This window comes from Leptonychotes weddellii, chromosome 13 (genome assembly GCF_054177405.1).
Source record: "Leptonychotes weddellii isolate Sample4059 chromosome 13, ASM5417740v2, whole genome shotgun sequence".
Lineage (NCBI taxonomy): Eukaryota > Metazoa > Chordata > Mammalia > Carnivora > Phocidae > Leptonychotes > Leptonychotes weddellii.
The window spans coordinates 43,753,834-43,767,242 of record NC_138381.1 but is presented as its reverse complement, the minus strand read 5'-3'; the positions used below and the strand labels follow the sequence as shown (position 1 = coordinate 43,767,242).

Here is a 13,409-nt window from a genome sequence, read left to right as displayed (position 1 = left end):
CACACACCTGCCTCAGCTCCCTGCCTCACCTGCCCCCCCCCCCGTCTCCCACTGCGTCCAGTGCCCCCTGAGGCGCCCCCCTGCACAGCATTGTGGCCGGTGCTGTGAGCCCGGGGAGGCCCAAGGTCCCTTCCCTCCCTCCTCTCCTAAGTCAGTCTTTGTTCTTGAAAAAGCCAAAGATCTCTCAGTGTGTCCATATGGTAGACTCTTCCAGATAGATAGCTAAGTTCTGGCCTTCCCTTTTCCTGGTGTCTTGGAAGGTAGCTGAGTTGTCAGCCTCACAGCGGGCCTTCCTGATGCTGCCTCCCATCCCCGGCGGGCCAGGCTCCTTTCTGAATTGCGCCTCTGCGTTTTGATGGAGAAGCCAGATGAAGAACCTGAAGCACAGGACACTGAGCAGCTTCTTGCAGGCAGGCCGCCGCACGAACGTGCACTCAGGCTACCTCTCATCCCAAGAGTGGAATGGCCGCTCTGCAAAATTGCAAGCACCACGGGGCTGGAGCTCTCCATGTGCCACGTGGCCTGGCCCAGCTGTCGGCCTCTGCCCTGGGCCACAAGGAGCCCTATGTCCGACAAATCCCATGGCCTGGAATTAGGTGGCATTGAAAACAGTGGTCACTCAGTCTGTCCCAGGCCATCCCAGGCCAGGAAGGAACCACAGCCTGTTTATTAGCGCTTTGATTCATAGTAACGTGCACGGGCAAAACCTGGGCATTAGGAGTCTCTATACAGTTAGACTTGCAGGGGAGCCTGGTGCCTAGCAGTGGCCTCACTTTTCATTCATTTTTCTCTCAAGCCAGAAGGACTGAGTAACGGGGGGCCCGTTGTAACCCCGTCCGTGCAGCTCAGCCTCTGGTACTGCCCCCTCAGCTCACCTCTGTCGCTGGAAAGAGGGTAGCTGCCTTCCGGGTGGTCGAGAGGTCCTGCCTCTCAAGAGGTCATGAGGCATTCTCAAGACAGACAGGACCACGCAGGAGAATCTTGTCTGCTTCTGTTCTGGAGAGCGGTTCTCAACAGGAACTGGAGCGGAGGACAGCAAAGAGCGTCATCCCCTCTGGGAACTGCCTGACCCAGCGGCCGTGGGCTCGGGGTGATTCCTCCAGTACCCAGAGTCTGGCCTGTGCGGTGTCAGCAGGGAGCAGATGATCGCTTTGGGGGCTGCCCACTCAGCTGCCCTGGTCGTGGACCCCAAGCTGCTGAGTTGAAGTCGGACCTGAAGCAGCCCCACAGATCTGTCAACATGCAGCAGATGATGGAGAAGCCAGATGAAGAACCTGAAGCACAGGACACTGAGCAGTTTGACTAGGGCCCCCCAGCTACTGGGCGGTGGAGCTGGGGTCTGACCCGGGGGTTCTGGCTCCAGAGTTTGTGATCTTCCCTCACAGAGCCACAGTTCAGAGAAGCAGAGACGATAGCAAGACTGAGGACGGAGCTATCCCAGCAAGCAAGGGAGGTGGAGAAAGAAGAAACTGGAAGGGCTCCCACACAGCAAGGCCAAGGCCAACAGCACCTGCCGCCTGGGTCAGGGCCACAGCCAGTGGGACAGTTGTGTCTGGCCTGTAAAGGGCAGCTGGTGTCCGCACCGCTGCACTGGGTTGAATGGTTGAGGTCCTAACCCCTACGACCTCAGACTGTGACCCTTATTTGGAACTAGGGTGTATGCAGACATAAACTAGTTAAGCTGGGGTTATACTGGAGTAAGGCGGGCCTAACCCAGTATGACTTGATGTCATTATAAACAGAGAGCCAGAGAGAAGACAGCCATGTGAACAGACACGTGGGGAGCATACCGGGTGAGGATTGGCAGAGACTACAGTGATGCATCCACAAGCCGAGGGGTGCCTGGGACTACCAGAAGCTAGGAACAAGCAAGGAAGGATTCTGGCCATAGTTTTAGAGAGAATGGAACCCATCTGACACCTTGATCTCAGACTCGTAGCCTCCAGAACCGAGAGACCGTTGTTTAAGCCACACAGCCTGTGGTACTGGGTGATGGCAGCACAGGAAACTGAGGCAACCACTGTTGCATTCTCTACCTGCCTAAGGTGCTCAGACTGACATCCCCAGCCTACCATCCTCCTCCTCCTGTCTTGTGTCATGGAGGCCTTTCATTGCCCCAGAAGCCAGCCTACCCCACCATCGATGTCAGGAGATGGACTAAAGTGATGGCATCACTGGGCCCGTGCCTCGGGGACGGTGGCTGCAAGCCTCTGGTAGTCCGTGTTCTCCTCTCCTTCCCTGGATGCCTTTGGACTTCCCAGAGCAGCCACCCTGGAAATGCCGGGCCCAGCTCTCCCATATCCAATGGAGCCCTTCCTTCTGCCACACTGTCCTGAAGGCTGCCAGCCACATGGGGGTCAGGAAATGGGGGGCCTTGACAGGGATGGAGGTTTGCAGAGATCCCCTACCCCAAAATGTACCATATCTACTTTAGAAAAGACCCACAGAGTAGCCCAGTGACAGCCAGATAAAGAAGTAGAGAGTTAGGCTGCCAACAGGCTTCCCACTCCACGCCGGAACAGTGGCAAGGACATGGCCTTGAGGCTGGAAACTCCATGCGGGGAGGATGACGGAATGCCGCTTCTGTACCTCTGGACAGCAGAGCGGATTCAGAGGAATTCTGTCACCTAGAAGATGAACTCGAGGGCTTGGCTATGCCTGCGGCTGCTGTGTGCTGCCCACACTGGGAGCCAGGCCTTGGGCCCAGGGACTCCATGTTGGCTCATTGGCCCGCCGTCTGCCCCCCTCTCCAGGACCAGCCTGGAAATAAATGTACGTGTCCACTCCTGCTCTCAGGAAAAGTAGGCCTTGGGCTCTGTACCCCAAGAGTGAGGACAGGGTTACTTGTGAAAACGGTCTCTCCTGCAAGGCCTGGGCGCAGGGCTGCAGGCTGAGCTGGGTTGTTGGTATGTGCGGTCCTTCTGAGATGGAAGGAGCAGCAGGAAGAAGCCCAGCTTCCGCTCCAGTGGTGCCACCTCGTGCCGGTGCGCGGGACCGGAGGAACCGGCGTGGCACCTGGGATCCTAGCTGCAAAGGAATCTGGATGTAGAGCACGGCGCGTCCCGGGGGAGGGCCAGCTCTCCAGACCATAGGGTGTAGTGAGGGTGAGTCACTGCGAGAGTGACCTGGCCGCCGGGGCTTTAGGGAAGATGATCCCGCAGAAGCGGCTCCAGGCCGAGCCGTGGCTGGGTGCTAGCCAGGCGAGGAGACTGCTGGATGTGCAAGTCACCCGGGCAACGTGACTGTGAGGATGGATCCCAGGCACCCCCCCCCCCCACCCGCCCTCACACGCTGACTCAGCGCGCCTGGTGCAGAGCCCGGCCCTCTGCCATCTCCTGCCTCTGTGCTCTCGATAGACTTCTCCAGTGTCCGTTAGGTACGTGGTAGTCTCTGTCGGCGCTTGGGGAGAAACCTGTGAAGCAGCCGCGCCAGGTGCTTGTCCTCATTCAGGGAAGCAGAGGCGAGGCCTCGGGAGGCTGCACCTCTTTCTCAGGGATCCCCCCTTGCTGGAGGCAGAGCTGCCCACCGCCAGCCGGCCCTTCCTACCTGCCAGCAGTCCCGAGCTGTCTCCCCTCCTCCTTTTAGCCCGATTAAGAGCGGAAACGCAGGAAGGCAGTGCAGGTGGCGAGCTGGGAGCCCTGGCTCCTGGGGCTGGCCCTGCCCCTTCCCCCTCTGAGCCTCTGCGTCCACGTCCGGGGGACGAGGTGGTTGGCTCGCAGCTGCAGGCCGCTTCTCTGTGTGTGTATGCATGTAGGGCAGAGCGCAGCTGCTGTGGCTGCCACAGAGAAGGATCCAGACCACCCCTTCCCACTCCGAGATATCCTTGCTTGGAGCTCACCGGCTTCAGTCCCCAGCAAGGGCCTATGAGTCTCTGCTTGAGACTTGCGTCCACCAAGGATGAACAGGAGAGTCTGTCCCTGAGAGTTCGGGGTGCCTGGTATGGGGTAGAAGAGGGAGGGAGGGCTGGGTATTTCGGGAACAGAAGAATTGGCTGATTAGCCAGTGGGCCCAGCTTGAGGTAACCGTGTTAGAGGTAGTTCCCCATTCTGCTGCCGCTTTCCTAAGTGAAAAATTGTACACCTGTTCAGCCCCGTCTGCCGGGGATGATAAACGCGTCTTGGAGGGCTGCCACAGGGGAAGCGTCCACTCTGCGAGACAGTACGTGGCCTCCGTGAAGTCCCGTGCCCCGCTCCTCTCACCGCCCGGCACATCACCGCACACAAGTGTGTGCATGCTTGTGTTTGCACACTGGGGCCACGGTGCCACTCCCTTGCTCCTTGCCAGCACATCACAGGTGCATGCACAGGGCGGCTCCCAGAACGGCCGTGTCCTGGGCCAGCTGAGGGAGAGCCTTCTGGATCGGGCCAGAAAGACATGGCGCCACGGAAGAACTCTTGGCATCACACCAAGTCTGCTTCCACCCAGAATTTGAGAAGGTTCTGAACAAGTTTGGTGGAACCGTTTTGAGTTCATCTTGCCATGGTTTCGCTTTTACTCGCCAAAGCTGCTGTTACGAAGGTGCTGTTTAGATCAGTGTGAATTGGGACATGCTGGCTGTGTCTCCTCTCGGTTGTTAACGGACACCGGAGGCCTCCCACGTGCCACTTCTAAAATCCTGTCCAGCCAAGCGTCTTCTGAATGGAGGTGTTTACAGCTAGCTGCCCGCTGGTGTAGAGCCATGGAGGAACGTGGGGACGCGTCCCTCGGGAGAGGCCAGGCCGCAGAAGCCATCCCCAGGAACGGGCCTTCTCAGCAGAATCCGTACCTGCTCCTTTCCCGGGCTCTGCCTGGTGAAGGCTATTGCCAGCAGCCAGCCAGAGAGGCATCAGGCATTGTTGCTGCCCTTTGAAAGCAGAATCCCGAGGAGGAGGAGTGAGGCTAACATGGTGAGACCCAGCCAGAGACTGTGTTTCATTCAGAGTTAATACCGAATAGCACAAATGAGTCAGGAAGACCCGGGTGCTCAGACGGGGCTCGAAGGAACCAGTCTTTAAAGATGGATAGGATTAGAAAGGGGGAGGGGAGGGGCGCCTGATTGGCGCGGTCTGGAGAACATGCAGCTCTTGATCTCAGGCTTGTGAGTTCAAGCCCCACGTTGGGCAAAGAGCCTGCTAAAGAAAGAAGAAGGGGAGGGGAAGAGGAAGAAACCGAACGTTTAAAGGACTGTTACTACTAGCTGACATCATATACACGCAATGGAAGGTTACCCAGCCTTAAAAAGGAAAGGAATTCTGACCCGAGCTGCACTGTGGTTGAACCTGGAGAACGTAATGCTGAGGGAGACAGGCCAGCCACGGAAGAACAAACACTGTATGATTCCACTTGTATGAGGGTCCTAGAGAAGTCAGGTTCAGAGACAGAAAGCAGAATGGCAGTTGCCAGTGGAAACTGGGGTGGGGCGGGGGAATAGGGAGTTTTGGGGGACAGAGTTTTGGTTTTGCAAGATGATGAGAGTTCCGGATATGCGTGGTGTGATGGCCACACACCAGCGTGAATGTACTTAATGCCACTGAACCGCATGCTTTAAAATGGTTAAAATGGTAAGTTGTATGTGATGTATTATTTTCCCACAACGAAAAAATAGCTAACATTTATTTATTTATAAAGATTTTATTTATTTGAGAGAGAGAATGAGAAAGAGCGCGAGAGGGGGGAGGGTCAGAGGGAGAAGCAGACTCCCCACTGAGCAGGGAGCCCGATGCGGGACTTGGTCCCAGGACCCTGGGATCATGACCTGAGCTGAAGGCAGTCGCTTAACCAACTGAGCCACCCAGGTGCCCAAAACAGTTAACATTTATTAAGTGCTTGCTGTATGCCAAGCGCTGCACTGAGCCCTTGACTTCCCCCGTAGTTCTTATAATAGCCATGTGAAGTAGGCACTGTTAGCTGTTTTCATCTTACAGATGTAGAACCTGATGTTTGGGGTGGTGAGAAATGTCCCACAGCCGGACGACTAGCGACGGTCAAGTGTGGCTTGAAGCCTCGTGTGTGCGGGTCTACCGGCCGTGCCCTAAACGCTGCTAAGTAACAGGCTGAGGCCCAGGAACTGAAAGAGGGGCTCCCTCCCTGCCAGACCCTGATTGCTGGCTGTGTGGAGGCTGCTGCTCCCCGAAGTCGCCTGCTGGAACGGGGATTTGTGTCCCTGCAGGTGCTCGGGCTCAGGGGGGCCCTTGCCGTGCTTCTCCTCCGGGCTTCCTCACTGCTTGGTGCTGTCAGAAGTGGTGTAAGTTGGCCATAATGTGCACATAATTGTTACCCATGACCCTTATTTTATTTATTTTTATTTTTTTTAAAGATTTTGTCAGCACACGCACAAGCAGGGGGAGCAGCAGAGGGAGAAGCAGGCTCCCCGCTGAGCAGGGAGCCCGGCTCAGGTCATGATCTCAGGGTCCTGGGATCAAGCCCCATGTGAGGCTCCCTACTCAGTGGGGAGTCTGCTTCTCCCTCTCCCTCTGCCCTCCCCTCCCCATTGGGGCTCTGTCTCTCTTTCAAATAAATAAATAAAATCTTTAAAAAAATTTTAAAGAGTGACCTGAGTTGCCCAACCTGTTACAGACCACAGTAATCGACTACGTGAAGCCCTCAGATCTCAAGAAGGACATGAATGAGACCTTCAAGGAGAAGTTTCCTCACATTAAGTTAACACTCAGCAAAATAAGGAGGTACGTGAGGCTCGACATCCACTTGAACTTTCCATTCAAGCCCTCTCCTGGCATGCATTAATAAGCTCCCGCTTTGTATGCTGGTTCCTCGTGTAGTTCAGGGAAGTAAAACACAGGTGCGTGCAGCAAGGAGCGGCTCACCCGCTGCTGGCTGACTCCTGCCTCCGTGAGTGAGAGCCAAGGAAGCAGGACAGAAGGCGGAGCTTTTGACGCGAGGTGACATGGGTGTGGGGGGAGTTTCCTTAAGTGAAAGAATCAGAATTTCCTACTGTCTGAGGCTTAGCAGTTCAGTCAGGGTTAGGTTACAGAAAACTCAGAATAGGAAACATTCAGTTCCCTGCTTTCTCAAATGTAGACAAAACAGAAAAGAGTTGGTTTAATGGCATTTGAGATCATCCTCTGCCCACAGTCGTCCACCCGAGAGTTGACAGCCAAAGCAAAGTCAGGCCCATGTTTCCCCTGCAGCTGATTGGATTGACTTTGTGGTGACCCGAATCTGCCGGGCCGGAGAGGAGCTGCCTGGGGTTGCCTCTATCAGGACAGACTCTCAGTGCACATAATGACGGAGGCTAGAATATATGCCAACACAGCGTGGGAGTATGTGCCAGTATTTACATGCTGTGTAGCCCAATACTGATTTGATTCTGGCATGTTCCAAGCCAAAGGCATGAGAAAAATGAAGTATTCACACTTTGTCCATTTGTTGGGTAGCATTCCTAAGTACACTGGTTGTTGTGCTGTTAGCCTGATCCCTCTTCCGCCATAGTTTTTGAACATGGCGGATCCTCGGAGTTGGTACCAAGGACCTTGTTTATTTCTCTAGGTGTCTGTCTGGAATGATCATAGTTCCCCTCATGGTTTCCCTCTTTCCCTTTGGACAGCTCTACACCTAGGTTCCAGAGACCCTCAGACACCACCTGGGTTCAGTGTGGTTTTCTGTGTCCCTTGCTGACGTGGTCTACAGTTCCACCAAGAGAGAAGAGCCCCAGCAGCTTAAGTCTGTTGCCCACATAGAATGGAAATTTCTTACGCCTCAGGATTTAGTCCCATTCCACGTCACCGTTCTGGGAATGAGGAAAAGGAAATGCTTTTGGGATCGACTAGTCTTTCTCTTTGGAGTCCTGAAACTCCCAAGTTCTGATAATGTTCCTTCCTGTCTTTCTCCAGTCTGAAGCGAGAGATGCGGAAGCTTGCCCAGGAGGACTGTGGCTTCGAGGAGCCCACAGTGGCCATGGCCTTTGTCTATTTTGAGAAGCTCGCCCTCAAGGGAAAGCTAAACAAACAGAACCGGAAGCTTTGTGCTGGAGCATGTGTACTGTTAGCAGCCAAAATCGGAAGTGACCTCCGAAAGCACGAAGTCAAGCATTTAATTGACGTGAGTGACGTGAGGCCTGTTGGCTGAGGGAGCACACGGGAAGAGTCTGGGTGGTGATCCTACCCGGGAGAATTCTGATTGTTAGCAGCCACTGAGAGACCGGGGCTGTGAGGTCATCCTGCAGTGGAGGTCGGGCCCCCCACAGCTCAGGCTGTCTTGGAACAGAGGGATGATCCCCTTTGACAAGACCGAAGATCCCCAGTATTGGGTCTGGCCATAAAAATCCATTTCCAGACACCATGAGGGGTCAAATTATTCTCAAACCACAGAAGCCACTGTAACGGGAAGGGGACTGGGGGGCGGTGTGACCCCAGAGTGTCCGTCAGACACTTTGGCTCAACAGACCTTGGCTTCCTGTGGCCTGAGTTGCCTCCTCTTTGAGGAAGGGCATGGGTTTAATTGAGGGGTACCTCCTCCTTTTAAAGGAGAGCCCCCTCAAAGCAAGGAAACCCCAATCTTGGGTGGCTATGTGAATGCCTGTTTTAAAATAGTGTATTCATAGAAAATTTGAGAAACGGTAAAACCAACAGGTCAGAAGACCGTTGCCATTGAAAAGATAGCTTCTTATCACAGTTCCCAAGAGAAGTGGCGTAGCTTGGTCTGCCATAGCAAAATCCCATAGACAGGGCGGCTTAAACCACAGACACTTACTTCTCACGGTTCTGGAGGCTAGGGAGTCCCAAGATCAAGGTGCTAACGGCTTAGGTCCTGGTGAGCGCCCCCTCTTTGGCTTGTGAAGGCCTCCTTTTCACTATGTCCCCACATGGCAGGGAAAGCGAACAAGCAAGCTCTCTGCTCTCTTCTTGCAAGGGCACTAATCACACCCTGAGGACTGCACTCATCAGCTCCTCAACCTCCCGAAGCCCCCCACTTAATATCAGCACGTTGGAGGATAGGGTGTCCACATACGTATTGGGGTGGGGTGGGACACCATACCATGGGGGTCATGTGGGGAAGTACCATGGTTGGTCAGGAGGCAGAAGGAGAAGGGGGAACTGTGGGCAGGAGTCTTTATTGTGGGTTCCACGGGAAGGAACAGGCAGGGTACGCAGGCTTCGGACTGGCTAGCTAGTCATTTGAGTGGACTCTGAGGCAGGGGCGCTGTCCCTACTTGTCTTCCTGGCCTTGGGTGCTGAGGGCAGGTGGAGAGAGAGGTGGATGGAGGAGATGGTGGAGGTGTGGGCCTCAGATTGGTTGGTTTGCACATTGAAGGTGTGCACCCTCTCTAGGAGCTGGCTAACCCTACCTAGAAGGGGCTGAGCCTCCAGGGTCAGCGAGGCCCCAGACTGCGAAGTGTTAGAATCCAGCAACTACAAGTCGTGGCTACGACAGCGCCCTGTGTGTCTAGTTGTGCGGCTGGCTCAGTGGCAAAGGAGAAAAAGCAGAAAGGGAGCTATTGGAGGTACTTCCCACATAAGAAAGAGTATTCTTTTTTGCTTTAATTTACCGTTTTTATTAAGTATACAGTTCAGTGGTATCAAGCGCACTCATACTCTTGTGTGGCCATCACCACCATCTGTCTCCAGAACTTTTTCTTCTGGCAGAACTGAAACTCTGTCCCCATTAAGCACTCACTCCCCCTCCCCTCCCAGGCCTTGGCCACCACCGTTCTGCTTTCTGTCTCTGAACCTGACTCGAGCGATCTCGCGTAAGTGGAATCACATACTATTTGTCTTTTGTGACGGGCTTATTTCTCTTAGCATTATGTCTTCAAGATCCATCCATGTTGTAACAGGTGTCAGAATTTCCTTCCTTTTTAAGGCTGAATAATACCTCACTGGATGTATATGCCACAGTTTGCTTATCCATTCGTCCATAGATGGAAGAAAGTGTTCTTTAAGTCAGTGCTTTACTGCTTTTAAGAAATGGCGCATAATCGTCTAACTTGTATAGTATATACTTTTAGGAACATGGAAGGGATCTTTGGTTACCAAATCAGAGCTGAGAATCAACAGATTTACATAGATATTCACTGAACTAATCTTTACGAGTGTGGTGTTACGCACATTTATTGGTGTCGAGTAATGGACCATCCGGCGAAAGTCTATAGTGGCCACGCGGAGCCTGCAGGCCGTGGTCTGACATTGGCAGGAGCCATGAGGCTGATGCAAGGTCTCCTCCAGTTGTAATTGGAACGTGGCCACTGACGGCTCTGCCGGTGAGTTTTGTGGTCCTTGTTGTTTTTATTAAGCCAAAGCAGAATGCACCCTGGCAAAAACAAGGCCTTCCCTACCCCCCTGCCCCGTTCTCCTTCCTTTCTGCTCCCGCAGCCCCCACCGCTGGGTGGAACGAGAGGCTGTGCAGGAGGGGAGGCCCCGGGTGTGAGCTGAGCACAGCTGCATGCTCAGGCCCTTCGCACCCACAGGCCCCCCAGCCGGACGACGGCCTGAAAGGCGGGTGATTGCAGCAGGTCTGGGTCCTCGCGTGTGAGATGAAAGCCCCAAGCTGCATCGTCAGCTGCCCCAATCCTAAACCTACCACGTAGTTACTACTATTGTAGAAGGTTTGTGATCTTTCTCGTCTTCCCTCCACACCTGAATCATCTACGGTAACAGGTGGAGTTTGAATCCTGGTTGAGTTTGGAGTTCAGCGTTGCAGTTTACTGTGCGTGTCCCCTTAGACAAACTTCTTACCCTCTTGACCCTGTTTTCTCACCTCTGTAAAGTGGACATAAATATAGCATTGACCTTGCATGATTATTGAGAGATTAAATGAAGTCATGGGCTGTATGTCAGGCTCCTGGCAGACCGTGCGTCCTTGGGGTGGTTCAGTTCCTTCTCCACTAGGATGCCCCCCTTTCTTCCTCCGCAGTCTTGCCCTCAAGGGGTTTTTCCGTAAACAGTCATTGCCAGGTGGATAGAGAGCGTACACATGGAGAAAGCCTCAGATTTTGATTTCAAAGCTAAAATGCTCTTAATTCCTTTCATTCTGTTGCAGAAACTGGAAGAGAAGTTCCGGCTAAATAGACGAGAACTGATTGCCTTTGAATTCCCAGTGTTAGTGGCCTTGGAGTTTGCTCTTCATCTGCCGGAGCATGAAGTCATGCCCCATTACAGACGCCTAATCCAGAGCTCCTAGCACAGGCCCAAAGGAGGGCTACGGACCACTTCCTCGGAGCTTGTGGAATAGCACTTACTACTGGAAATGCAAAAACAGAACTTGACATACCAACCTTTTTTCCTCTCAACATGTTTTTGAGTAGAAGCAGTACCGGAAACTTTTCAGGGAGTCCTGGTCTGGTGAGCCGGCATGAGCCGTGAGCAGTTTATTATGCAGCAGGGGAAGGGGAGACCTGTGTGGAAGGTGGCAGAAGGCCTTTTGGCTTTCCCCAGGCAAGACTTCCCAGCTGTCCCCACGCTGGTGTTCTTCCTGGGTACATACGAACCTCGCGAGCGTGGTCCGGGGCCTCCCCTCCAGACCTGATCCAGCTTAGGAGTGCAAAGTTCTAGAGCAGAGTGGGGAAGAGAATTTGCAGCAGCTGGGGAGGAGCTTTTAAAAGATACCCTTACTGTGTCAAGAGAGTGCGCCAATCTATTTTTGTGTCCGCTCTTGGAAGTGCACTCCCATGCACCCCCCCCCCCAACCCGGGGCGTGTGAGGGGGAGAATGTGTGTGTCTGAGAGATTCCGTGTCAGCCGTCCTCGGCCCCCAAAGCCAGTCCCAGCCACCAGAGAACAGACCTCTGCCTGGGGGTCCTGAGCCAGCCTGACCTTCGGCAATTAGTTCTAGATAATCTCTGGGTCCCATCATCCTCACTCTCTCCGTAACAGATGGTCTGACATCCTCTGCCCATAGAAAATGCCGTAGTTTCGGTTACTGCTCCTACCACCAACGGGACAAAGGACGAGTTCTCGGTGTGGGACAGGTCACGTGGAAAGGCGTGGCCGGCGTGCTCCGTGTCTTCCCGCCGCCTGGCTGCGTGCTGACCTTTGACCTTCACACTTTGCCCGCTCTGGAGCCGGCTGGGGCTGTGCTCCGTGGTGTGTATTCCTGTACTCTACGTTAGAGTGCGTAATAAGCACATTGATTGTGCTCGCTCTGTATAAATATTTTCTAAAAATCCGGAGTAGCTGTAAGCTGCATGATTGCTGGTTGGAGGCTTCTGCCAGCTGGGACACGCCGCGTCTGGAGCGGGGTTCGGTCAGCTGCAGAGGCAGGGGCTGCTCACCGGCCCGCACAGCGGTCTGTGCAGAAGGTCAGCTGGCCGGCACGACTGTGCTGAGGGCCGTCGCCACAGCCAGCCCCTCGCAGCTGCAAGAGGGGGGCCTGCCGGAGTGCTCCTGACAGGAGGCGGCCTGGGGCCGTGTAAAAAAGAGAATTAAAATACTTTGTTTCTGTATACATGTGTGCATATGTGTAGACACCCGTGTGGCTCTGGTTGCCCCTTCCCTGCATTACTGAGCCATCTGCCACCGTCCCCACTTGCACATGGATGTGGAGCTGCTCACTTCCCCCCAGGGAAGGGGTGCCGGGGAGGCCGAGCACAGCTTTACTTAGCAGAGCTAGAAAGAATCTGACAGTCGCACAGGATGGAGGAATTTATGAAACAGCTGGGGAGAGAGCAGAGCACTCCCCTTTCTCCCGAGTCCTAGATTTAACTGAATTTAGTACTAAATACTGTGCTAACCAATTTCCTTGGCTGGATTCAGTTGTAAGACCATGATTTTGTCAGGGGCTACGATGAACGCAACCTCTAAATCAACTAACCGTTAAGGGGTCCCTGCCTCCTGCGGATGAGGCAAATGGGGAATGAAGCACGAGGTGTTCAGAGCGTCTCCAGCGCCTGAACTGAACATGCCCTTTTCCCCTCCTGGTGTCTGTCATTTGCCGCTCTCTGATGAGCCGCCCCAGGTTCGCAGCCTGCTCGGCTCCCTGGTGAGTCCCTGGCAGAGGAAAGCCTTTCTGAGGAGCAAGGCCACTGGCATCTAGAAACTGCCCACAGAGCTCCCCACCGCCCGTGTGCCTCGGATGTCCTGCCAAGTTCAGGGGGACGGCTGATGGGTGACACATGACACCAGGGTCTTTCCTGGGTCTTAAAATCAGGCTAGTGTTCTTGAATTTGGGGCTGTTTGGTTTTCAGCATTTACAAGATGAATTTAGGAAGTTGGTCCATTTTTTTTTTTAAAGACTTCATTTTAAACTATTTTGGCCTGTGGAGTGGGGAGGGGTCTAAGAATGAAAGATTTTTGTCAAAGAGGCTTCTTTTGCTTGTCCTTGACATGAGCTTTCTAAAGGTAGGGGAGGAGGAGACCGAGGGTAGGGGACGAAGGTCACCCACCACCAAAGGCGCCCTAGCGACGTGCGTCCCAGACACCGCTCCAGCCTGGGCCTTTGACAAGGAGTCAGGGAGGCTGTGCCTATATGGAGAGGCAG

The 13,409-nt window shown here is 54.1% G+C and overlaps 1 protein-coding gene across 2 annotated transcripts in view; it reads left to right on the top strand.

Annotated features, from left to right (window-relative positions):
* Window positions 1–12,375, top strand: part of CABLES1 (Cdk5 and Abl enzyme substrate 1) — a 110,415-nt gene extending 98,040 nt beyond the window's left edge. For both annotated transcript variants that reach the window (XM_081801510.1, XM_081801509.1), the window contains 3 exons: window positions 6,556–6,662; window positions 7,830–8,037; window positions 10,975–12,375. In XM_081801510.1, the coding sequence (XP_081657636.1) occupies window positions 6,556–6,662; window positions 7,830–8,037; window positions 10,975–11,115 (456 nt within the window). In that variant the 3' untranslated portion in view covers window positions 11,116–12,375. The remainder of the gene's footprint in view (window positions 1–6,555; window positions 6,663–7,829; window positions 8,038–10,974) is intronic.
* The last annotated feature ends 1,034 nt before the right edge of the window (window positions 12,376–13,409 follow it).